Source organism: Mesoplodon bidens (genome assembly GCF_964165515.1).
Source record: "Mesoplodon bidens genome assembly, chromosome: 1".
NCBI lineage: Eukaryota > Metazoa > Chordata > Mammalia > Artiodactyla > Ziphiidae > Mesoplodon > Mesoplodon bidens.
The window spans coordinates 105,637,329-105,662,202 of NC_138176.1; the positions used below are offsets into that span (position 1 = coordinate 105,637,329).

A 24,874-nucleotide genomic window follows, 5' to 3' on the forward strand; every position below is an offset into this window, starting at 1 on the left:
TGCTAAAGGAACTTCTCTAGGCAAGAAACACAACAGAATGAAAGGACCTACAAAAAGAAATGCAAAACAATTAAGAAAATGGTAATAGGAACATACATATCAATAATTACCTTAAACGTGAATGGATTAAATGCTCCAACCAAAAGACACAGGCTGGCTGAATGGATACAAAAACAAGATCCATATATATGCTGTCTATAAGAGACCCACTTCAGACCTAGGGACACATACAGACTGAAAGTGAGGGGATGGAAAAAGATATTCCATGCAAATGGAAATCAAAACAAAGCTGGCGTAGCATTTCTCATATAAGACAAAACAGACTTTAAAGACTATTACAAGAAAGAAAGAAGGACAGTATAAAATGATCCAAGAAGACGTAACAATTGTAAAAATTTATGCACCCAACATAGGAGCATCTCAATACATAAGGCAAATGCTAACAGCCATTAAAGGTGAAATCAACAGTAACACAGTAATAGTAGGGAATTTTAACACCCCACTTTCACCTATGACAGATCATCCAAAATGAAAATAAATGAGGAAACACAAGCTTTAAATGACACCGTAAACAAGATGGACTTAATTGATATTCATAGGACATTCCATCCAAAAACAACAGAATACACTTCCTTCTCAAGTGCTCATGGAACATTCTCCAGGATAGACCGTATCTTGGGTCACAAATCAAGCCTTGGTAAATTTAAGAAAACTGAAATCGTATCAAGTATCTTTTCCGACCACAATGCTATGAGACTAGACATCAATTACAGGAAAAAAAACTGTATAAATACAAACACATGGAGACTAAACAATACGCCACTAAATAACCAAGAGATCCCTGAAGAAATCAAAGAGAAAATCAAAAAATACCTAGAAACAAATGACAATGAAAACACGACGACCCAAAACCTATGGGATGCAGCAAAAGCCGTTCTAAGAAGAAAATTTATAGCAATACAATCCTACCTTAAGAAACAAGAAAAATCTCCAACAACCTAACCTTTCACCTAAAGCAATTAGATAAAAGAAGAACAAAAAGACCCCAAAGTTAGCAGAAGGAAAGATAAGATCAGAAATAAATGAAAAAGAAATTTATGAAACAAGAACAAAGATCAATAAAACTAAAAGCTGGTTCTTTCAGATCATAAACAAAATTGGTAAACCATTAGCCAGACTCATCAAGAAAAAAAGGGAGAAGACTCAAATCAACAGAATTAGAAATAAAAAGAAGAAGGAACAACTGACACTGCAGAAATACACAGGATCATGAGAGATTACTATATGCAACTATATGCTGATAAAATGGACAACCTGGAAGAAATGGACAAATTCTTACAAAAGCACAACCTTGCAAGACTGAACCAGGAAGAAACAGAAAATATAAACAGACCAATCACAAACACTGAAATTGAAACTGAATAAAAATCTTCCAACAAAGAAAAGCCCAGGACCAGATGGATTCACAGGTGAATTCTATCAAACATTTAGAGAAGAGCTAATAACACCTACCCTTCTCAAACTCTTCCAAAAAATAGCAGAGGGAGGAACACTCTCAAACTCGTTCAACAAGGCCACCATCACCCCAGTACCAAAACCAGACAAAGAGGTCACACATACACGCAAAACCACAGGCCAATATCTCTGATGAACATAGATGCAAAAATCCTCAACAGAATACTAGCAAACAGAATCCAACAGCACACTAAAAGTATCATACACCATGATCAAGTGGGGTTCATCCAAGAATGCAAGGATTCTTCAATATATACAAAACAATCAATGTAATACACCACATTAACATATTGAAGGACAAAAACCATATGATTATCTCAATAGATGTAGAAAAAGCTTTTGACAAAATTCAACACCCATTTATGATAAAAACTCTCCAGAACGTAGGCAGAGAGGGAACCTACCTCAACATAACAAAGGCCATATATGACAAACCCACAGCCAACATCATTCTCAATGGTGAAAAACTGAAAGCATTTCTTCTAAGATCAGAACAAGACAAGGATGCACACTCTCACCACTATTATTCAACAGTTTTGGAAGTTTTAGCCACAGCAATCAGAGAAGAAAAAGAAAAGGAATCCAAATCAGAAAAGGAAAAGTAAAACTGTCACTGTTTGCAGATGACATGATACTATACATAGAGAATCCTAAAGATGCTACCAGAAAACTACTAGAGCTAATCAATGAATTTGGTAAAGTAGCAGGATACAAAATTAATGCACAGAAATATCTTGCATTCCTGTACACTAATGATGAAAAATCTGAATGAGAAATTAAGGAAACATTCCCACTGACCACTGTAACAAAAAGAATAAAATACCTAAGAATAAACCTACCTAAGGAAACAAAAGACCTGTATGCAGAAAACTATAACACACTGATAAAAGAAATTAAAGATGATACAAACAGATAGAAAGATACTCTGTGTTCTTGGCTTGCAAGAATCAACACTGTGAAAATGACTATACTAACCAAAGCAATCTACAGATTCAGTGCAATCCCCATCGAACTACCAATGGCATTTTTCACAGAACTAGAACAAAAAATTTCACAATTTGTATGGAAACACAAAAGACCCCGAATAGCCAAAGCAATCTTGAGAACGAAAATATGGAGCTGGAGGAATCAGGCTCCCTGACTTCAGACTATACTACAAAGTCACAGTAATCAAGACAGTATGGTACTGGCACAAAAAGAGAAATATAGATTAATGGTACAGGATAGAAAGCCCAGAGATAAACCCATGCACATACAGTCACCTTAACTTTGATAAAGAAGGCAAGGAAATACAATGGAGAAAAGACAGTCTCTTCAGTAAATGGTGCTGGGAAAACTGGACAGCTACATGTAGAAGAATGAAATTAAAACAGTTCCTAACAGCATACACAAAAATAAACTCAAAATGGATTAAAGACCTAAATGTAAAGCCAGACACTACAAAACTCTTAGAGGAAAACATAGGCAGAGCACTCTATGACATAAAGCACAGCAAGATCCTTTTTGACCCATCTCCTAGTGTAACAGAAATAAAAACAAAAATAAACAAATGAGACCTAATGAAACTTAAAAGCTTTTTCACAGCAAAGGAAACCATAAAAAACACAAAAAGACAACCCTCAGAATGGGAGAAAATATTTGCAAACGAAGCAACTGACAAAGGATTAATCTCCAAAATATACAAGCAGCTCATGCAGCTCAATATCAAAAAAACAAACAACCCAATCCAAAAATGGGCAGAAGACCTAAACAGACATTTCTCCAAAGAAGATATACAGATGGCCAACTAACACATGAAAGGATGCTCAACATCACTAATCATTAGAGAAATGCAAATCAAAACTACAATGAGGTATCACCTCACATCAGTCAGAATGGCCATCATCAAACAATCTACAAACAATAAATGCTGGAGAGGGTGTGGAAAAAAGGGAACCCTCTTGCACTGTTGGTGGGAATGTAAATTGACACAGCCACTATGGAGAACAGTATGGAGGTTCCTTAAAAAACTAGTATGGGGCTTTCCTGGTGGCGCAGTGGTTGGGAGTCCGCCTGCCAATGCAGGGGACACGGGTTCGTGCCCCGGTCTGGGAAGATCCCACATGCCGCGGAGCGGCTGGGCCCGTAAGCCATGGCCGCTGGGCCTGCACGTCCGGAGCCTGTGCTCCGCAAGGGGAGAGACCACAGCAGTGAGAGGCCCGCGTACCGCAAAAAAAAAAAAAAAAAAAACTAGTATGACCCAGCAATCCCACTACTGGGCATATACCCTGAGAAAGCAATACTTCAGAATATATATGTTCTAGGTAATCCCACTACTGGGCATATACCCTGAGAAAGCGATACTTCAGAGTCCATGTACCACAGTGTTCACTGCAGCACTATTTACAATAGCCAGGACATGGAAGCAACCTAAGTGTCCATCAACAGATAACTGGATAAAGAAGATGTGACACATACATTAATGGAATATCAATCCGCCATAAAAAGAAACGAAGTTGAGTTATCTGTAGTGAGGTGGATGGACCTAGAGTCTGTCATACAGAGTGAGATAAGTCAGAAAGCAAAAAACAAACACCGTATGCTAACACATACATATGTAATTAAAAAAAAAAAAGTTCTGAAGAACCTAGGGGCAGGACAGGAATACAGACACAGACGTAGAGAAGGGACTTGAGGACACGGGGAGGGGGAAGGGTAAGCTAGGATGAAGTGAGAGTGGCATGGACGTATACACACTACCAAATGTAAAATAGATAGCTAGTGGGAAGCAGCCACTTAGCACAGGGAAATCAGCTCGGTGCTCTGCGACCACCTAGAGGGGTGGGATAGGGAGGGTGGGAGGGAGACGCAAGAGGGAGGGGATATGGGGATACACATGCATAAAGCTGATTTACTCTGTTATACAGCAGAAACTAACCATCACTGTAAAGCAATTATACTCCAATAAAGATGGTAAAAAAAAAAAAACACTTATTGGGCTACGAACAAGGTTACAATACCCTTAAAACTTTTCTGCATTTAATAAACTTCCAATCTAGAAAAAGACAATAAATGTGCAGGTACATACAAACATGTTACGTGTCATAGAGGTAACGGCTGTAGCTGAGAAAGGATCAGGGTACGCAGAATGGAGAAGGAAGCATCAGGTTTGCCCTGAAGGACCGTAGGAGTCTTTGGAGGCAGAACTGGAAGGAAGGGTGAGGGTGGGAGAAGAGAGGAAGTGAAAGAAAAGCTTTCCGGGAGAGCAAAAGTGGGGAGCCAAGATCCAAATGAGGTGTGAGAAAGCACAGGATGACGGGAGAAAGGAAGAAGCGCCCCAGCTGGCCAAAGGTCCTGCCTGGTCACCAGCACGTGGCACTCCTGTGGAAGGAGTCCAGTCAGGAAGACTTGAGCAGCCACATAACAGACTGTTATGTCCAGGGAGGGCACAGGGTATGGCTTTGAGGTCATCCTGCATCTATTACCAGAAACAAAGAAGGCACTCAGACTCAGTTGATGAATGTAATTTACATGCAATAAAAAATACACTCAAAACATACAAACATTGGGGGCTTTCCTGGTGGTGCAGTCGTTGAGAGTCCGCCTGCCAATGCAGGGGACACGGGTTCGTGCCCCGGTCCGGGAAGATCCCACATGCCGCGGAGCGGCTGGGCCCGTGAGCCATGGCCGCTGAGCCTGCGCGTCCGGAGCCTGTGCTCCACAATGGGAGAGGCCACAGCAGTGAGAGGCCCGCGTACCGCAAAAAAAAAAAAAAAAAAAAAAACCAAACATACAGTAACATAAAAACAAAATTGTATTTTTGCAAACTTTTCTTTCTTATTAATACTGAAAACATTTTATATCACAAAAACTCATGAGAAAAAATTTTAAGAAAACCAGTGTGACTGAATGTACTTTATTATTTTTTAAAATCTTGGTATGTTTGTGTTAAAACCAGATTTCTGGAGCACTATAAATTCAATTATTTAGAAAGCTAGCTTTATTGCCAGTCTTCACTGAAAATGGTGCTTCTCCTTTATAGACACACAGATCTAAATGGAAGAAATACACTGCTGGCTATATTTACTAAATCATGTTAGTCAATTTTCAATCCTATCAATCAATTGCACAAGGATTTTTGTTGAAATTCAGCTAGTCAATTTCCATCTTATCATCGGAGTTCTTTGTTCTTACACAGAATCAGGAAGCATAACATTCTTGTATTTTTAAAAAATAAGGTTAAAATTAAGTGTTAACAGGAAATTTTAAAACAGGCTAAAAGTTCATTTCCAAGTTTAAGGGTGCAGTAAAATGACTATTTACATTATTCGTAGCAAAACAAAAACAAAACAAATAACGAAGACAACTCTATACATCCATTTTCAAAATGCTCTCTAAAGCAAGAGTTTCTTTCAAAAAGCAATTTTCTACTCATTGTTAAAGTCACCTTTACTTCGAGAAAGCAGATTAAGTATTTATTTTCTCAAAAATACTAAACTTGCTAGGTAGCTTTCTACTGACAGCTGCTCATTACAGAAAAGGTCCGCAAATTTAGACCACTTGTCCTTAAGTAAAAGAAAAACACTCAGTTCACCTCAGAATAGGCAATGCTTTCAATTTTGTCACAAGATAACCAGCAAAGCTCTGTGTCTTGCCAAGTATTTTCATAGTTACTCCCCATCTCATCATAAACATTGTAAAGATTTACTACTTTGTAAAGGTCTCAGGCTGATCCCTTCTGTGCTTCTGGCTTCAATTCGTTGCTTTAAGAACTTCTCTATGCATCATGCGGTGAATAACTTTCACATGTGCTGTTCTTGCTGCAGTCCTACCCTATCCAAGAATTTTTTTTAAATTACAGTGGCTGCTCCATCACTGGTTAGAGCTAGTTTTCCCACAAAACCCTGTTTATTAAAGAAGTCGTTTCAGAATATATATGCTCTAGGCTATTCAGCAGCTCACACACAAAAAAAGTACTCAATCCGAATCTACCAAAAAGCATAAGCTGAAAACTGTTAAGAAACAACGGTGTTTGCATCATCCCAGGGCAAACCCTCCACACATCATTTATTCTAATAATTTACTTCTTGCAAATCTTCTGCAATATCTTCTGTGAATACCCCAAAAGTATTTGCTATCAAAGGAATGTGTTTATTTTGTTGCCATTTTGCTTCCCGGGAATTATTCAGCCCTTCTGCCTACTCCCTCACTCCCAGCTGGAAGAGCTGGATTTCCCAGTGCGTGCGTGTGGCCCTTTCGTCTGTTAGTATTAGACAAGTACAGAAGATGCTGTGGATTAGCTTGACCAGCTCCATGGCTGAGTAAGGTACTTTTTTCTGCAAATCATTCTCAGCAGCGCAGCCTAGAGACCCTGTTCCACCAGCCCCTTTCCAAAATGTTGTATGTTCCTGATTCTCCGTATTAAATGCCTGTCTGTGCAAAACTGGCTGCAGTTGCTCCTGCAACTGAACCTTATAGAAATGTAAGTTTCCTCAGAAGGAGTTTATCCTTAAGCTTAATGAAATTTTATGAAGTACCAGATGGAACATTATATGACTTTAAACACTGCTGCAAAATGCATAGGTGCTGTTTCTCTTCCGGATGCTTAGTTTGTAAATATTCTGCTGACTGTGAAGGCTATATACTTTCCTTCTCTAAATCTCAAGACAACATAACCACTTTGGGGCTTCCCTGGTGGTGCAGTGGTTAAGAATCCACCTGCCAATGCAGGGGACACAGGTTCGTGCCCCGGTCTGGGAAGATCCCACATGCTGCGGAGCGGCTGGGCCCGTGAGCCATGGCTGCTGAGCCTGCGCGTCCGGAGCCTGTGCTCTGCAATGGGAGAGGCCACAGCAGTGAGAGGCCCGCGTACCAAAAAAAAAAAAAAGTGGATATAACTCCACACTTCAAATAATCTTTGGGAGTCAATTATTAGTTCTGCTGAGATCATTTTCTCAACCTCATTACATGATTAATAGTTTGTGCAGGAAGTAGTAGCGGTGGCTCTGCCATCAATTTTCTTGTTGTTTCATATGCTTTCATTATGGGCAGTATCTCCAATCCAGGGTTTCTTTTAAGACTGCCTGTTTTGCGAGGGCCTGTTTAATTAAAACTAGACAGCAGAAGTCATGAACGTACTTAATGAACACTCATTAACTGCCATAGGCGTCAACACTCTGTTAAGTGAACAAACATCCTCTGTTGACTCAAGATACCTCAGAAATCACGCAAGACTCATGATTCTGAAATACAGATCAAGTGAGGGTGTCAGTCTCGATCGACATACTAAATATCTGTAAAGTGTAATGTCTTACTTGAAAACATAAGGACTAATATGCTCTTCCTGCAGCACTAAGGAGCATCTTACCTACTCCGCATGGGCCTCTGACATATACCACATGTTAGAGACCCCTGCAGTGGGCAATGCGTGGTCTCTCAAAGTGTGTGACCAAAGGAGTGACAACCAGAGAATCATAAAGTTGTAAAGAACGTCAAGATTATCTAGCACAATCTTCTTACCTGAGAGGTGTGTCCAATGTACAATCACATACAACTGGCCTGAGATCCTTAGAAAAAAGCTTCTCTTGATAAATTTTCTAGCAAACAAACCAGTAATACCTAACCACTACTTTGTAATGTGGAAAGAAGAATTTAGTCTAAACATGGACAAGCTGAGTTCACTTGGCACAAATGAGGGGAACACAGGCCTCCGCCATCATTCTAGTGAGCACAACCATAATGGTAGACTTAATCAACCATGTGAGTTTCTAACTATGATCAGAAATCTCTACCAACACATGGTAAAAATATCAAGTTTAAGTCTGAACTTGAGAGGAAGAGCTGGACATAGACTCACCTGTAACAAGGTGAGCGCTATTAAGTGTAGGGGGAGAAGAACCAGGACACGGCCATACAAAGAAAGGCAAAAGAGAGTTCTAGAAAGGCATGTATGATCAAGGTCAGATGCAACAAGCTCAAAGGATATCAGAATTTAAAAACAACTACAGGGGGCCTCCCTGGTGGCGCAGTGGTTGAGAGTCCGCCTGCCGATGCAGGGGATACGGGTTCGTGCCCCGGTCTGGGAGGATCCCATATGCCGCGGAGCGGCTGGGCCCGTGAGCCATGGCCGCTGGGCCTGCGCGTCCGGAGCCTGTGCTCCGCAACGGGAGAGGCCACAGCAGTGAGAGGCCCGCATACCGCCAAAAAGAAAAAAAAAAAAAAAAAAAAAAAAAACAACTACAGGATTTTTTAAGTATGATAACTTAATGACCTCTGGGAAGGCTGATTAAAGTGGTAGATGAAAGAGCTAGATCAGGGAGGAAAACAGGAGTTGAGGGTGAAGGAAGTAGAAGCAGTATTAACCAGTATCATTAACCAGTATTATTATCCATTATTTCAAGTGATTTGGCAGCAATGGGAAGGACAACGTCAGATATAAATGTGCCTAAAATGGTTAAGCAAGGTCAAGAGACAGACTGAGGGGAAAGGGAAAATGGTAAACTGAAAATCTGAATGGAAAACAACCCAATAGAGGAGGAAAGATTCAAGACCCAGGAGAGAAAGGACAGAGAGCTTAGGAAAAGACCCTGAGGTAACATATTCACACACAAATTTTGCCCTGAGTTCCCATGGGTTAACAGACTCACTCAAATCTATCAGTTAAGAACCTCTGGAGTATAGGATTAACTCTGAAAAAAAGGACAAATGCTTTCTTCCAAATTAGAAGACAAGGACAACACATTTCAGAAAAAAGGGAAAGAGGGAGAAATTGCAGGAGCTCACATCAGCTGGCCTGGATCCCAGAGCAGCGTTTTCTGAGTATGTACTATATACCAAGTAAGCCACAGAGCACGGTTTACAGAAAACATTCCAATAACCCAGGGAGTGCAATCCAGCCTAACCCAGGGCTGTGGCCAAGCTAAGGACAGGTATCAAGGGAACCCAGAGGGAGGCAACAGCCTGGCCTAGGGTGCTGAAGGCAACACTTCCCACATGGACAGACGGCACAGGACCTCCTCCTGGAGAGACAGCAGTTAACTGGGCAATGAAGGGAGAGAAACACTGCGCAGAAGCAGCACCAGCAAAGGCACAGAGGACACGGCCCGTTCACGCTATGCAGGCCACACCGTACAGGCAGAGCAACATGGCTACTATGGTGCCAGACAAAGGTGGTGGCAGCAGCGGAACAACAAGGCAGAAGGAAGCTAGCTAAGAGCAAGAAGGATGAGAACCTGTCCGTCAGCCAGAGTCTGGCAGACAAGGCGCGGTAGGAAGAACAAGTGAAGGTGTCATCAAAGAAAAGTGAGAGCTTCCAGCTACTCAGGCCGGCGGCAGGTTTATGTGTAGAAAAGGTGAAGAAAGTAGTAGCAAAGCCTGACTTAGAGACAGACAAGATGTACAGACTGGGATGAGAATAAGCAAGACTAGAATAACAGGAGGATTTTATATCTTGGGTGACTACTGATAAGTAATAAATGCCACCAGGAGCTGAAAGGTGCAAGAGAGGACCCCCGCTAGGACAATTAAAAGAATTTTTCAAAGTCAACTCTTTGGGCCTCACTTTCCTCAGCTAGCAAATACTGTCTCAGCAATAAATGTGTGTTCTGCTGTTGTCCCGTCCAGTTCTAAAGTTCTATGAGTCTGATTTGTCAATTCCAGCATTCCAACTGGAACACTGGTATGGGCATCAGTAAATGTGCAAACACATAAAGGAGTATCAAATCATGGTTTGTAGAGAGGCATGTAATTGGAATGACTGGTTGACAGATCCAACCTTCCTATTTTTCTTTTTAAAAGTGAGATACAGGGCTTCCCTGGTGGCGCAGTGGTTGAGAATCTGCCTGCCAATGCAGGGGACACGGGTTCAAGCCCTGGTCTGGGAGGATCCCACGTGCCGTGGAGCGACTGGGCCCGTGAGCCACAACTACTGAGCCTGCGCGTCTGGAGCCTGTGCTCCGCAACAGGAGAGGCCCGCGCAGCGCGATGAAGAGTGGCCCCTGCTCGCCGCAACTAGAGAAAGCCCTCGCACAGAAACGAAGACCCAACGCAGCCAAATAAATAAATAAAATAAATTTAAAAAAAAAGGTGAGATACAATTGTTCTTTTAAAGGAAAAGAGTATATTGGGGAGTTTTCTGGTGGTCTAGCAGAGGATTCGGCGCTTTCCCTGCTGTGGCCTGGGTTCATTCCCTCGTCGGGGAACTGAGATCCTGCAAGCCACCTGGCGCAGCCAAACGAAAAAAAAAAACAGAGAATATTGATAGTAACTACAATTTAAGCCACTTAATGAGTAATGCTGCTTTTTATGTTTTTAAAAACAGAAACCAACAACAGTATTACAAGGGAAGTCAAGAATTCACTTATGGAATTTCTTTATCCAAGGCAACCAAACAGCTTTGGCAAAGGGCTGGTAACTCCCTTCTCTAAGCTGTCCTGAGCATCAACTAGGGATGTACCTGCACTGACAGGTCACCCCCTTCAGTAATCTCTAAAGAGGGGGCTAAGCTCTCAGCAGGAATTTGTAGAGAGTGTTTCCCTTGCTGGGCTACTTTCACCACAGTGGAATAACAGCCAAGCACTTCTAGAGAAAAAAATTAGCTTGTAGCGAACTATTAAATAGTTAACGATCTCACTGAATTTTAAAATAAATATAGGGACTTATAAAATAAATATATAAAATTTATAAAATAAATATATAGCCCTGGTCTGGGAAGATCCCACATGCGTGGAGCAACTAAGCCCGTGCACCACAACCACTGAGCCTGCATTCTAGAGCCCGCAAACCACAACTACTGAGCCCATGCACCTAGAGCCTGTGCTCCACAACAAAAAGAAGCCACCGCAATGAGAAGTCCATGCACCGCAACGAGGAGTAGCCCCCGCTCACCACAACTAGAGAAAGCCCGTGCGCAGCAACGAAGACCCAATGGAGCCAAAAATAAATACAATTTAAAAATAAATAAATAAAATTAATATAATATTACTACTATATTTTAAACATAAGTACTAATCAGCTTTTGTAGAACATTCTTGAGGAAAATAAAAATCAATATTCCCATTTCATAGATGAGGCAGCTAAAAATAATTAAAATTCTAGATCACTAAATGCAATGTGGTGTCCTGAATTCAATCCAGAAACAGAAATAGATTATTTGTGGAAAAATCAGTGAAACCCAAATAAAGCCTGTAGTTAACAATATTGTACCAATTTTAATTTCTTAGTTTTGACAAATATACAAAGGTTAAGGGAGACGTCAACATTAGGGAAAGCTGATTGAAGGGGCTATAAGAACTCTCTATACTAACTTGGAAACTTTTCTGTAAGTCTAAAATTACTCCAAAATAAAAAGGTTGTTAAAAAAAATCCTGGGTCATTTGAAGTTAAATTCCTTAACTTCTCATTCAGTTTCAAGATGTAACTAATAATGTACTCAAATCAAGAGAAAAATGTTCTTTTGTTCTATGAATGAGAAAAAGTTAATTTCCATAGGAGGTGTGATAATTCAATGCCACAAATATTACAGGAATTACTCTAAGATAACCTAGAAACTAACATTGATTTGAACTGTAAAAAAAAAAAAAAGTCTTGTAGGCTCATGAAATACAAATTATTCAATTTCAGCTCATTCTAGTTATATGGTCTCTAAAATAAAGTCACCTGTGTCTCCATCTGTATTCAGAAAGCCTATAGGGTCAAAAATAGTCCAACAGAGAGAGTCATACAATGCAGAGAAGCACCCCACACTAGCACCAAATAGATATTCAATTAGTAATCAAGCCAGGAAAAAAGGCCTCAAGTTATTAAACATATATCCAAGTAAATGAAATACAAGTAAAGGTGAAAATATGAATATGAATGATTAATGAAAATCAAGCAGCTGTCTATAAGAAACCCACTTCAAATAAAAGTATATAGGTAGGTAACAAGGAAAAGAAGAACATATACCATGCAAATACCAATTAAAAGAAAGCTGGAATGGCTATGCTAGTATCAGATAAAGCAGTCTTCAGAGCCAAGAAAACTACCAGGGATAAGAGGAACATAAATGAAAAATAGGGTCAAGTCACCAAGAAGACATAACAAACATAAATGTATATGCACCAAACATCAGATCTTCAAAGTACATGAAGCAAAAACTAAACAAAGTGTAAGGAGAAATGAAGAAATCCACAATTTTAGCCAGACTTCAACACTCCTCTCTCAGCAACTGACAGAACTAGTAAACAAAAAATCATCAGGAATATAGAATTAATGTATAACTGATTCACTTTGCTGTACACCTGAAACTAACACAACATTGTAAATCAACTATACACCAATACAAATTTTTAAAAGGAAGGAATATAGCATTAAACAAAAAAATCTAGCTGACATATGAGAGATCACTCCACTCAATAACAGCAGAATAGGGACTTCCCTGATGGCACAGTGGTTAAGAATCCGCCTTCCAATTCAGGGTACACAGGTTTGAGCCCTGGTCCGGGAAGATCCCACATGCCATGGAGAAACTAAGCCCATGTGCCACAACTACTAAGCCTGCAAGCTGCAACTACTGAGCCCGCATGTCACAACTACTGAAGCCCGTGCTCCACAACAAGAGAAGCCACCACAATGAGACATCTGCGCACCACAATGAAGAGTAGCCCCCACACACCGCAACCACGAAAAGCCCGCGTGCGGCAATAAGACCCAATGTAGCCATAAATAAATAATAAATATTTTAAAATATTAATAGCAGAATATACATGCTTTAAGTGCATAATTAATACTCACCAAGATATACCATAAAACCTTAAAATTCTCCAAATAATTAAAATCATAAAAGCATGTTCTCTGACCCTACTGGAATTAGACTAGAAAACAGTAACATGATAACACAAAATTCAAGAACATACTTTTAAATAACCTGTGAAACAGAAAGATTCAAGGGAAATTAGAAAATGTTTTAAACTGAATGAAAATCAAAGTACAACATACCAAAATTTATGGGATGAAGCTAAATTACAGCTAAGAGGGAAGTTTATAGCATGTGTATATATACATATATATATATATATATAAATATGTATATTGAGAACATGCATATTAGGAAAGAAAAATAGTCTCAAATCAATAATCTAAGCTTCTACTTTAAGGAATTAGAAAAGAAAAATCAAAATAAACCCAAAGAAAGAAATAAGGCAAAGAATAAAAAATAAAATAAAAATTAAAAAAAAAATTTTAAATAATGAAATCAAAAAAGAAAAATAATAGAAAAAAAATCAACAAAACTAAAAGCTAGTTCTTTAAAAAGATTAAAAACTTGAGGAACTCCTACAAGACTGGCAGAAAAGAGAGAAGACAAATTGCCAATATCAGGAATCAAAGAGAGGACAGACCTCCATAGACATTAAAAGGATAAAAGGAACACTACCGACAATTCTGCACACATAAACTCAGCAACTAAGTTGAAATGGACCAATTCTTTGAAAAGCACAAACTACTAAAATAGAAGGGAACGATTCTTAATTTGCTTTATGAGGCCAGCATTATACTAACACCAAAGCCAGGAAAGGACAATATAAGGAAACTACTTACGTATATCTTATAAAAAATAGATGCAACAAAGCACAACAAAATATTAGTAAAGTGAATCCAGCAATTAATTTAAAACGAGTAATATACCACGATCAAGCAGGGTTTATTCCAGGAATGCAAAGCTGGCTCAATATCCAATAATCAAAAATGTGATCTACCACAATAACAGACTAAAGAAGAAAAAACACACGGTTATATCAATAGATTCAAAAACCGCTTGGCAAATTTTAACACCTATTGAGAAAATTCTCAGCAAACTAGAAATAGAAATTTCCTCAACATAATAATGGGCATCTACAAAAAAATCTACAATAGACATCACACTTTATTGTGAAAGACTGAATGCTTTCCCCCTAAAGTCAGAAACAAGGAAATTGTACTAAAAGCCCTATCCAGTGCAATAAAGAAAGAAAAAGAAATAAAAGGCATACAGAATAGGAAACAAAAAAATTCACTATTCACAGACACAATTACCTACACAGAAAACCTAAATAAATCCACAAAACAACTCTCAGAATACATGATTTTAGCAAGATCAACAGATAGAAGTTGAACACAAAAATTAATCACATCTTTATATACCAGCAATGAATAAAAAGAAACTGAAATTCTTAAAAACAGCATTTACAAAAGTTGGGAAAAAAAATGAAATAATTTATGAATCTAAAAAACATGTACAGGATATGTATGCTGAAAACTACGAAACACTGATGAAAGAAATCAAAGATGTGCCATACGTAAATTCTACCTCAACTTTAAAAAAAGTCAAAGATAATCAAATAAATAGAAACACACACCATGTTCACAGACTAGAAGATTCAACACAGTTAACATGTCAATTCTCCATCAAATTGATCTACAGATTTAAGGCTACTCCTATCAAAGCCCAGCAGAATTATTTGTAGACCCAGACAAGCTGATTCTAAAATGCATGGAAAAGCAAAATGACTAAATAGCAAAAACAATTTTTTTTAAGTTGGAGGAATCACCTTGTTAATTTTTTAAGACTCATAGTAATTAAGACAATGTGGCATAGGCAATGGGATAAACCCATAGATCAATGGAACAGAATACAGTCCAGAAATAACCCACACAAATAAGGTTAATTGATTTCTAACACAAGTGAAAAGCCAATTCTATGGACAAAGGGTATCCTTTCAACAAATGGGTTTGGAACAAACCTGACAACTATATGGGGGGAGAAAAAAAAAAGAACCCCTACCCAAATCTGATACCTTATACAAAATTAACTCAAAATAAATCACAGACCTAAATGTACAACTATGGCATTTTTAGAATAAAGGAAAAAAATCTTTATGAGGTTTTATAAAAGAAAGAGTTCTTAGACGTGATACCAAAAGTATGACCCAAAAAAGAAGTAACTAGGAAGCCGAACTTCATCAAAATTTAATTTTTTTCTTTGCAAAAAAAACAACAACCCAAAAAACAGTTAATAAAGTATAAAAACTAGGTACAGGGACTTCCCTAGGGGCCCAGTGGTTGGGACTCTGTGCTCCCAATGCAGGGGGCCTGGATTCTATCCCCGGTCGGGGAACTAGATCCCACGTGCATGCTGCAACTAAGACCTGGTGCAGCCAAATAAATAAATAAATATACATTAAAAAAAAAAAAAAAAGACTAGCTACAGACTGAAAGGAAATGTTTGCAAATCACAAACCTGACATAGGACTCATAACCAGAATTATAAGGAACTCTCAAAACTAAGAAAATAAAACAACTCAATTAAAAATAAGCAAAGTCCTGAAATAAATAAATAAATAAAAATAAGCAAAGTCTTAAACACTTCACCCAAGAGTATACAAGAACGGCAAATAAACAAATGAAAAGTGTTCAATAACAGTAGTCACTAGGGAGGGACTTCCCTGGTGGTACAGTGATTAAGAATCCACCTGCCAATGCAGGGGACATGGTTCGATCCCTGGTCCAGGAAAATCCCACATGCCGCAGAGCAACTAAGCCCATGCGTCACAACTACTGAGCCTGCGCTCTATAGAGCACGAGAGCCACAACTACTGAGCCTGCGCACCTAGAGCCTGTGCTCCACAACGAGAAGCCACCGCAATGAGAAGCTCACTCACCACAACAAAGAGCAGCCCCCACTCACCGCAACTAGAGAAAGCCCGCGCAAAGCAACAAAGACCCAACGCAGCCAAAAATTAATTAAAAAAAAAAAAACTGGCACTAGGGAAATGTAAATTAAAAGCACAACACCACTACACACCTATTTATTAATGGTTAAAATAAGATCTACTGACAATAACAAGTGCTAGCATGGATGCAGAGCAACTGAACTCTCATCATTGCTGGTGGGAAGTCGAAATGGTGCAGCCACTCTGGAAAATAGTCTGGCAGTTTCTTATAATGTTACCACATGACCCTGCTCCCACTCCTTGGTATCTACCCTAGAGAAATGAAAATTTACTTTCACACAAAAACCTGTACACATATGTTTTATAGCAGCTCTATTTATTATCATCAAAAACTAACAGAACCCCAATGTCCACCAATGGGAGAATGGATAACTGTGGTACATCCATACAACAAAATACTACTTGGCAGTAAAAAGGAACAAACTACTCATACCTGCAACAACCTGGATGAATCTCAAAGTGACTAAGCTTAGTGAAAGGAACCAGTCTCAGGAAGTTACATACTAGGGACTTCCCTGGTGGTCCAGTGGTTAAGACTTCGGGTGGGTGTTGATCCCTGGTTGGGGAGCTAAGATCCCACATGACTTGCAGCCAAAAAACCAAAACATAAAACAGAAGCAATACTGTAACAAATTCAATAAAGACTTTAAAAACGGTTCACAGGCTTCCCTGGTGGCGCAGTGGTTGAGAGTCCGCCTGCCAATGCAGGGGACACGTGTTCGTGCCCCAGTTCGGGAAGATCCCACATGCCGCAGAGCAGCTGGGCCCGTGAGCCATGGCCGCTGAGCCTGCGCGTCCGGAGCCTGTGCTCCGCAACGGGAGAGGCCACAACAGTGAGAGGCCCGCATACCGCAAAAACAAACAAACAAACAAACAAACAACGGTCCACATCAAAAAAAAAAAACTTTAAAAAAAAGTTACATACTGTATGATTCCATTTATATGACTTCCCCAGAAGACAAAAGCACAGTAAGTGGCTGTCCAGAGTTTAGGGGTGGGGGAAGAGTGTGGCTGCACAGGAACAGCAGGAGGGAGCCTTTCTGGCTAATGAAATTGCTCTGTATCCTGACAGTGGTACATGAATCCACGTGTGTTAAAGTCCAAACAACTGTACATCAAAAAATATAAATTCGGGAGAGTTCCCTGGTGGCCTAGTGGTTAGGATTCCGGGCTTTCACTACTGTGGCCTAGGTTCAATCCCTGGTCAGGGAACTGAGATCCCGCATGCCACAAGCCCAATATATATATGTACATACAAAATATATTTTACTACACATTAATTTTTTTGATTAGCACACAGTAAAACCCCTTAGAAAACCTCTCTGGCAGTATCTATTAGAGTCAAACCACATGTATACCTAGCAAATCCACTTAGGGTATATGCTCAACAAAAAGGAACAACACTCTTATCCACCAAAAACATGTACAGGAATGTGCATATCAGCTTGATTCATATCAGCCATAAAATAAAATAAGCCAAATGTCCATCAACATTAGAATGGATAAATTGCGGAATATTCACACAATGGAAAACTGCACGCCATGGAAAAGAATGATGACTTGCTACATCAACAACACGGATGCATCTCAAATATAATGTTGAGCCAAACAGTACCAGCACAGAGTACTTTTAAGTGAAATTCAAAAACAGGCAAAACACACAAGAACAGTGGTAGGGATGACGAGGAAGGGAACAAGGGCACATTCTAGGGTACTGGGAATATTCTTTATCTATATTCTGTATGTTGAAATATTGGTCCCATGGGTATACACATACACAGAATACTGCATCACAGAGATGCTCTCTGCAGCTTTACCCACTGTCAAACTTAGCTAAATCACATAAGGTTCTAGATCTTTACTTCCTCAGGTCACTAAGGTAAGTGTGCACTAGACAGAGTAATGACTAAACCTCATTTCATCACGGCAGCTATTTCTACAACACAGGGAAGGCCTCTAAGTGCACCCCAGTATATACCCCAAGATACATAATCACACCATCTGACCACAGGATACGCTGTATGGTGGCCTTTAAACAATAACATTATCTCCTTCTTGCCACCTTTTCAGCAATGAAAGAGGATTTACATTATTACAAATGCTCCCTACACTACATGTTTCTCTGACTTTAAAACTGTAATATCACTGTTTGAAAAGTACTTTGATCCCTACCCCAAACAGCTTCCTTTTATAAACCTCTAACAGCATTACAAAAATAGCCCTAAATTCCCATTTGAGCTCTCCAAAAGTGTAAATTTTATGTAATTTGATATCCCAACAGCTAATAACACGGATCAACTTCCAGAATACAAAAATTTTGGTAAATAATATGTGTATGACTTAATTTTGCACACCGATTCAACTACAGAATTCTGATGGTATAAATATTTTTATTTTGTGTAAATACCTAAATGTTTAACTGTTAAAGAGTGGGAAAAGCCAAAATCAGTTTTATTTGAAAAAAAAATTGTTGGTAATATCAGGTTGTAAAAGTATCATGCACCATTTTGTCCGTAAGCAATGTTCATTGTAGAAAAGTCTTAAAGCTTGAGGCATGTGTCAAAAGGAAAAAAGAAAGCCATCAGAACTTCCACCACAAAATATTTTGATGTGTATACCCTATCAGACTTTCCTATGCAAATATATATACACACAGACACTTTACAAAAACGGCCATGCCATGCCGCCTGCAGGATTTAGTTTTCTTTTTTTTTTTTTTGGCCATGCCATGCGGCTTGCAGGATTTAGTTCCCGGACCAGAGATTGAACCTGGGCCCTCAGCAGTGAAAGCGTGGATTCCTAACCACTGGACTGCCAGGAAATTCCCACAAACACTGTTTTCTATTTTGTAAGCTTTTCTCTTTCTTAATACATCATGAACACTATGAAAATTACATTTTAAAATAGAAATGCAAAAAAGTAAAATATTTTCATGATATCCTTCACCTACCAAGTTTTTACTCAGGGCTAACCCTTTATTGTCACATTAGAGCAGACCAGCACACTAGGCTGTTAGAGCGGGACTTGTCCAAGACGCATGTCATCATTTTTACATCATCATTTCACAAGTGTGAAAGCTTCATCAATAACATCCTGCAGCAGAGCCCTATAAAGCAAGCCAGGCCAGCCTCCTGAAAACGACCATCAAGCACATGCACAGCACTGTGTGCCACTAGGTACTGTGTAAGCACCTTCCAGCCTCCACGTGTTTAATTCTTCCAAAAACCCTAGGAGCCGGAAGCCATACCACCTAGAAAACCAGGGCGTGTGAGGCTGTGCCTGAGGGCACAGAACCTATCCGGTTTGTGTCCCCTGACCTTTGTACACCAGAGTTTTGTTGTGGGCCAAAGACTCTATAAGCTAAGTTATGTTTTCCTACTTATCCTACAGCCCTCATTTCTTTGTAGAGGCCACCTACATGCAAAAATGCCCTCTTTGCCTCAGAAGCCGCCTCTGATGAAGGTGGTCCTGGGTCTAATGCCCAGTGCTGGGCAGTGGGCCTAAGACCCCTCCTGAGAATCAAGACAGTCCTTCCACTCTTACTTCTCTTAGACACCTTCTGCCCCGGTGACCCAATATGAAATGGAAATATGCACCCCAAGAATCATAAGCCTCTCTGGGCAATGCAGGGCCAGTACCCATTCACCATTACTTGTTGACAAACGCCGTCTTGGGTGCCTATTCTGCCCTAGATAAGGTGTCTCAAAAAGCTCACCATCTGTAGGGAGACAATTCAGAGGTTTCAGAATTACATGAAGGATTTTTGTGATTGGCATCACCCTGTTACCATAAAGAGTACCTTTGATGCACTATTATTAAAACACTTGTGAAGAAATTTTAAAACTAAAGACATAGCTTTAAAACTTTAAAATATAGTAAAAGAGAATGTTTTTAAAGGTTCAGGTCACAACTCAACAGTACATAAGTAAAATAATATTAATAATTCATTAATAAAATACAACCAGCATTTTATTAATGAAATTGAACAAAATAGAAAAGATCAAAAAGTATCAGAGTATTGTTTTGTAAAACATGCTGTGTGAGTGTGTGTGTGGTATATTTTATTGCTGATAGTGGGTCATGGTCAAAACTCTGGATTCATAAGTTTAACAGAAAACAGTCCTGTCAAACAAAAATAATACTAGGCGTATGGTTATGTGAGTTCAAAAGTGTGATTAGAATAATAACTGAGGGCTTCCCTGGTGGCGCAGTGGCTGAGAATCTGCCTGCCAATGCAGGGGTCACGGGTTTGAGCCCTGGTCCGGGAAGATCTCACATGCCGCGGAGCAACTCAGCCCGTGCACCACAACTACTGAGCCTGTGCTCTGGAGCCCGCGAGCCACAACTACTGAGCCTGTGCTCTAGAGCCCATGAGCCACAACTACTGAGCCCGTGTGCCGCAACTACTGAAGCCCACGCACCTAGAGCCCGTGCTCCACAACGAGAGAAGCCACCGCAGTGAGAAGCACGCGCACTGCAACGAAGAGTAGCTCCCGCTCTCAGCAACTAGAGGAAGCCCGCACACAGCAACGAAGACCCAACACAGCCAAAAATAAATAAATAAAAGGAATTATGAAAAAAAAAACAGAAAAAAGAATAACTGAACGGTTATTTTAGCCAAATATTGCAAAGTAATGGAGAATTATTAAACCTGAAATTATGGTATGAAAGGCTAGTTAAGAATTTTTATTAAATCAATAAAAATGGGTGTATTTTACACCCAACTACAGCCAATATTATAAACGCTTTTGTAAAGCATTTGTTTAGGCAGACCTCCCAGCCTCCCCTCCCCAGCAGCAACAAACACTGCCCTTAATTTACACTCCGTCGATGCAAATGCATAAGCCTCACCCTGGATCCCAAGAACTACACCTGTTTCGCTCTCCAGTGTACTGGAAAATGGCAACCTCCAGGGCTACAACCCAGCACCCAAAACAAATCTGACAACATAATCTAAAGGAAGCTCCAACTGCAGAAAACACTGTGTATTCGTATAATAGTATAAGCATCAGAGAGCCATGCCATATGCAATGATTTCTTATCTGCTCTCACTACATATCGTTTCCAACACATTCAGAATCCCGCATAAAACAATTTGTCTCGGACTTTGGCACACAAATAAGTACTCCTGATGAGGCTTTTGTTGTTACCGTTGCAAATGTCTTTAAAACAACTTAATTTAATAGTCCTAATAACATAACTTTTGAAAAAACCCATTATCTTTCAGGAGACAACTAAATGAGTGGAAATGACTGCCAACTGCATACCCACGTACCAGTACTGTGTCTTGTAAAGTGTTGTGACCAAGAGCGGAATAAAAGTGGCAGCAATCCACAACTGGCAGAGGCAGTGTGTGCTAGCTGCCTTCAAAAGCAAAACAGAAAAAATTACTACTCAAATTCCTTAAGTTCAAACCCTAAATATATACCTGAGTAACCAGACCACCAATTACCTCTAAAAACTTTTTAAAAGCAGGGGTGAAGAGCCAGGGCCGCCACCTCCGAAGACTGTCAGATATCTTTCAAATGACCGTTTTGGAGAAGAACAAGAAAACTTCTAGGAGGCACTTCCCGGTGATCATTCGCCAGGCGTGGAGGAGGTGGGCACCGCGAGGGAAGCCCCGCTCGTCACCTGACTCACAATTATTCTGGAATTGCACCCGAGTAACCTCAAGGACGACCTCGGCGCGGGGCGACACGGCACCAGCCCGGACCCGTGACAGCGCCGTGCAGGTGGGCAGGCGGCGCCGCGCTCCCGGGAGATGCGGCACCTGGCGCGCTGCAGCCCGGCCCGAGGCTCGGGGCGCGTGTCGGCGGCGCCTCCCACCCCGGCCCGCGGTCCCCGCCGGCCCCGCAGGAGGCTGTCAGGGCGCCACCCGCCCGTGGCCTCCGCCCCGCGCCCGCCCCCGCCCCACCGCCGCTTACCTCGAAGTAGCCTCCGGGGGCGGCGCCGCCCGCGCCCGCGCCGAGGGGCCCGTTGGCTGCCGCCGCGCCGCCCGGGGCTGCCAGGCCCGTGGCCTGTGAGCCGCGCAGCGCCGCCGCCGGGCCGGCCTTGCCGCCGCCCGCGCCGCCGTTGCCACCGCCCGAGCCGCCGCCGCCGCCCCGCTTGTTCTTCCGGCGCTTGGCCCCGCGCTTGGCGTCGGCCGGGCTCATGGCGGGCGGGCGGGCGGGGAGGGCGCGGAGCGGGCGCGGGGCGGGCGCGGGGCCGCGGGCGGCGGCGGAGGGCGGGGAAGGCGGGGAGGCTGAGGCAGCGGCGGGACGCTCCGGCCGGCCGCGGGCGGGGGGCGCTGCGCGGGGTCGCCTCCGGGCGGGGAGGGCCGGGCGGGCGGGAATTGCGGGGCGGCCGTTGGGCGGGAGCAACGGCGAGTCCACCGGGCCCGGCGCCGCCGCTGACCAGAGTTAGAGTCCAATATGGCGGACACAAGGGGAAAGGGATCCCAGTTTACGTCGGGGGAGGGGGAAGGAGCGGCGGGGAGGGGGAGGGGTGTGGGCGCCCTCCCCCCCCGCCTTACTCCGCCCTCCCGAGCGCCTCTCCCCCTCTGCCGCGCCCTCCCCACCCGCCGTTAACTTGCGCCGGCACGCAGGGCACGCCGGGAGCTGGAGTCCGCGCGCCTGCTCTGCCGCTGGGGGTGTCCGGCGTGGGGACCAGGATTCCCGTCAGGCTGCGCGCGACCGAGCGCCCGGACGCCGCGAGGGGCTGCGGCAGGGGAGCTGGATGCGGCGGTGACGTCACCCCGCGCTCGCGCTGCTCGGCACCACCCGCGCCGCGCGGCCTTCTGGGACCTGTAGTTGGGCGGAGTGGTCCGGCCAGCTCAGGGCCGCGTCGTTCGTGGTGGATGAACTACAAGGCTGGCGGCGAGGAGTTCCGCCTCTTTGACAGGCTCCCAGACGCCCCAGCGCCCCGCGCCCCCGCCACCGGGTCCGCAGGCCGGTCCGGTCCCTGGGATGCGCTGGGCGGGCAGCTTCGGCTCTGGGCCGCCAGGAAAGGCCCGGTGACCTTGGCCCGGCTCCGGTTTCGAATCAGCCTCCTCCACTGGCTGGCTCTGTGATCTTGGGCCGGGCCCCTCGCCCGTGTCCAGGTGACTCATTGGGACGAGAATGACCCTCCTCGTGGGCTAGGCGGTTCCGGAGGGCGCCTGGAAAGCGCTGTCCCGGGCCGCCGTCGGGTCGGGGACCGCCCTGGACGCTGGGGCTGCCGCGAATCGGCAGACCTTGCCGTTAGCTTAGAACCCCTGGCCCGGAGGCACCCTTCCGAACTCGCCCTCTCCCTGAGGTCCCCTGCAGCCGTCGCCCGGCCTCCCGGTGCCTTGCGACCCTGCACGGTCCCAGGGCGGTCCAGCCATGTCTCACGACCTCGCAATCACCCCACCGCACAGGCCACGAACCTCGTCAGACCCTCCCGGGCCTTCCAGTGGGGCCGCTCCGTCTGGACCCTCCTCCTTCCCGGGCCCCTTGCCCATCATCAGCAAGCCCCAGGTACAGTTTTGCCCTTAGACCGGACCACAGGAGTCCCTCGCCTGGGTCCCACCCATCACAAACACCGAGACACAAAAGACATGTGTTCCCCTCTTTGGTTCCAAGGCTGGTTACGGGACCGAGATGCAGAGGAACTTGGTGCTAGGCTGTATAGTACGAGGGCCTCCATTTGCACTGTTTCCTGGACCCCCTACCGTTAGCTCTGGGCCTGCCAGGTTTCACTGCCTGGCTGTTATCCTTGCCCCAGCTGCAGCCGCGGCCTTCTAATCCCCTGACCCATTCTTCATACCACAGCCGGGATGAGCCAATGTGATCAAATTAACCCTCTCTTGAAAGCCTTTCAGTGATTCCATGTTATGTAGGCAGAATAAGACCCCTCACCCCTCCTGAAGTGTCTTGAATGACCCTGCTGCTGAAGGTAGAGTTTGAGAAGGTGGGTGGGGTGCCTGCCTTAGCACCCCACTGGGTGGGCAATGTTTTGGGTTGCCCCCTTCCCCATACAGGCTGGGTCATACACTCGCCACTCGCACAGCCCCTGTGCCTTCGCCTGTCAGAGCACATTGCGGTGGATTGGGGTTCTTGGTGCTCACCAGTATCCCCAGAGAAGTCAAGTCTTGGGCCGGGGAGAGCATGGGAGTGTCTGCATCCTGCGCCTCTGAACCCCAGCTCCTGCCAGGCAAGGGCTGGGCACACATCAATCCACTATTTGCTGGATGAATGAATGACAATAATGACCGTTTGTCAAGCAATTATGCACCAGCCACTCTGTCTCCTGCTATATCATCTCATCTAATCCACACAACCACTCTCGAGATAGGCACCATTAGCCCTATATTATGGATGAGAAACTAAAGTTCAAAGATGGTGAGGGATTTGCCCAAAGTCACCCAGATAGTCAGAGGCAGGGCCCAGATTCCAATTCAGATGTGGCTCAGGTGTGACTTTTGTGTTCCAGCAGAGCACAGGGTGATACAGTGAAGAATCCTTCTGGCGCCTGGGGACAGGAGCAGCCTAGCCTCTCTGAGGAGGTGAGCTGAACCAGAGCCAATCACTGTCAGAGCAAAGGACTTTCAGCAGTGCGAGACTCAAGCAGGGGGAAGCTCAGCATGTCCCAGGAAACAACAAAAGCAAGGTTGGGTTTTATTCTAAATACAGCTG

General features: G+C 43.1%; 1 protein-coding gene across 6 annotated transcripts in view; it reads right to left on the reverse strand.

Moving 5' to 3' along the window:
- The window catches only part of FAM193A (family with sequence similarity 193 member A), a 177,930-nt gene extending 155,271 nt beyond the window's left edge, over positions 1-22,659 (reverse strand). For 3 of the 6 annotated variants that reach the window (XM_081229178.1, XM_081229179.1, XM_081229177.1), the window contains exon 1: positions 22,166-22,234. Coding sequence is in view for 2 of the 6 variants with exons in the window: in XM_081229176.1 (XP_081085302.1) it covers positions 22,166-22,393 (228 nt within the window). In the remaining 4 variants the exon portion in view is untranslated. Of the gene's footprint in view, positions 1-22,165 lie in introns of all 6 variants that reach the window. The other 3 variants (XM_081229176.1, XM_081229175.1, XM_081229180.1) reach the window with 2 other exon arrangements.
- Between the last annotated feature and the right edge of the window lie 2,215 nt (positions 22,660-24,874).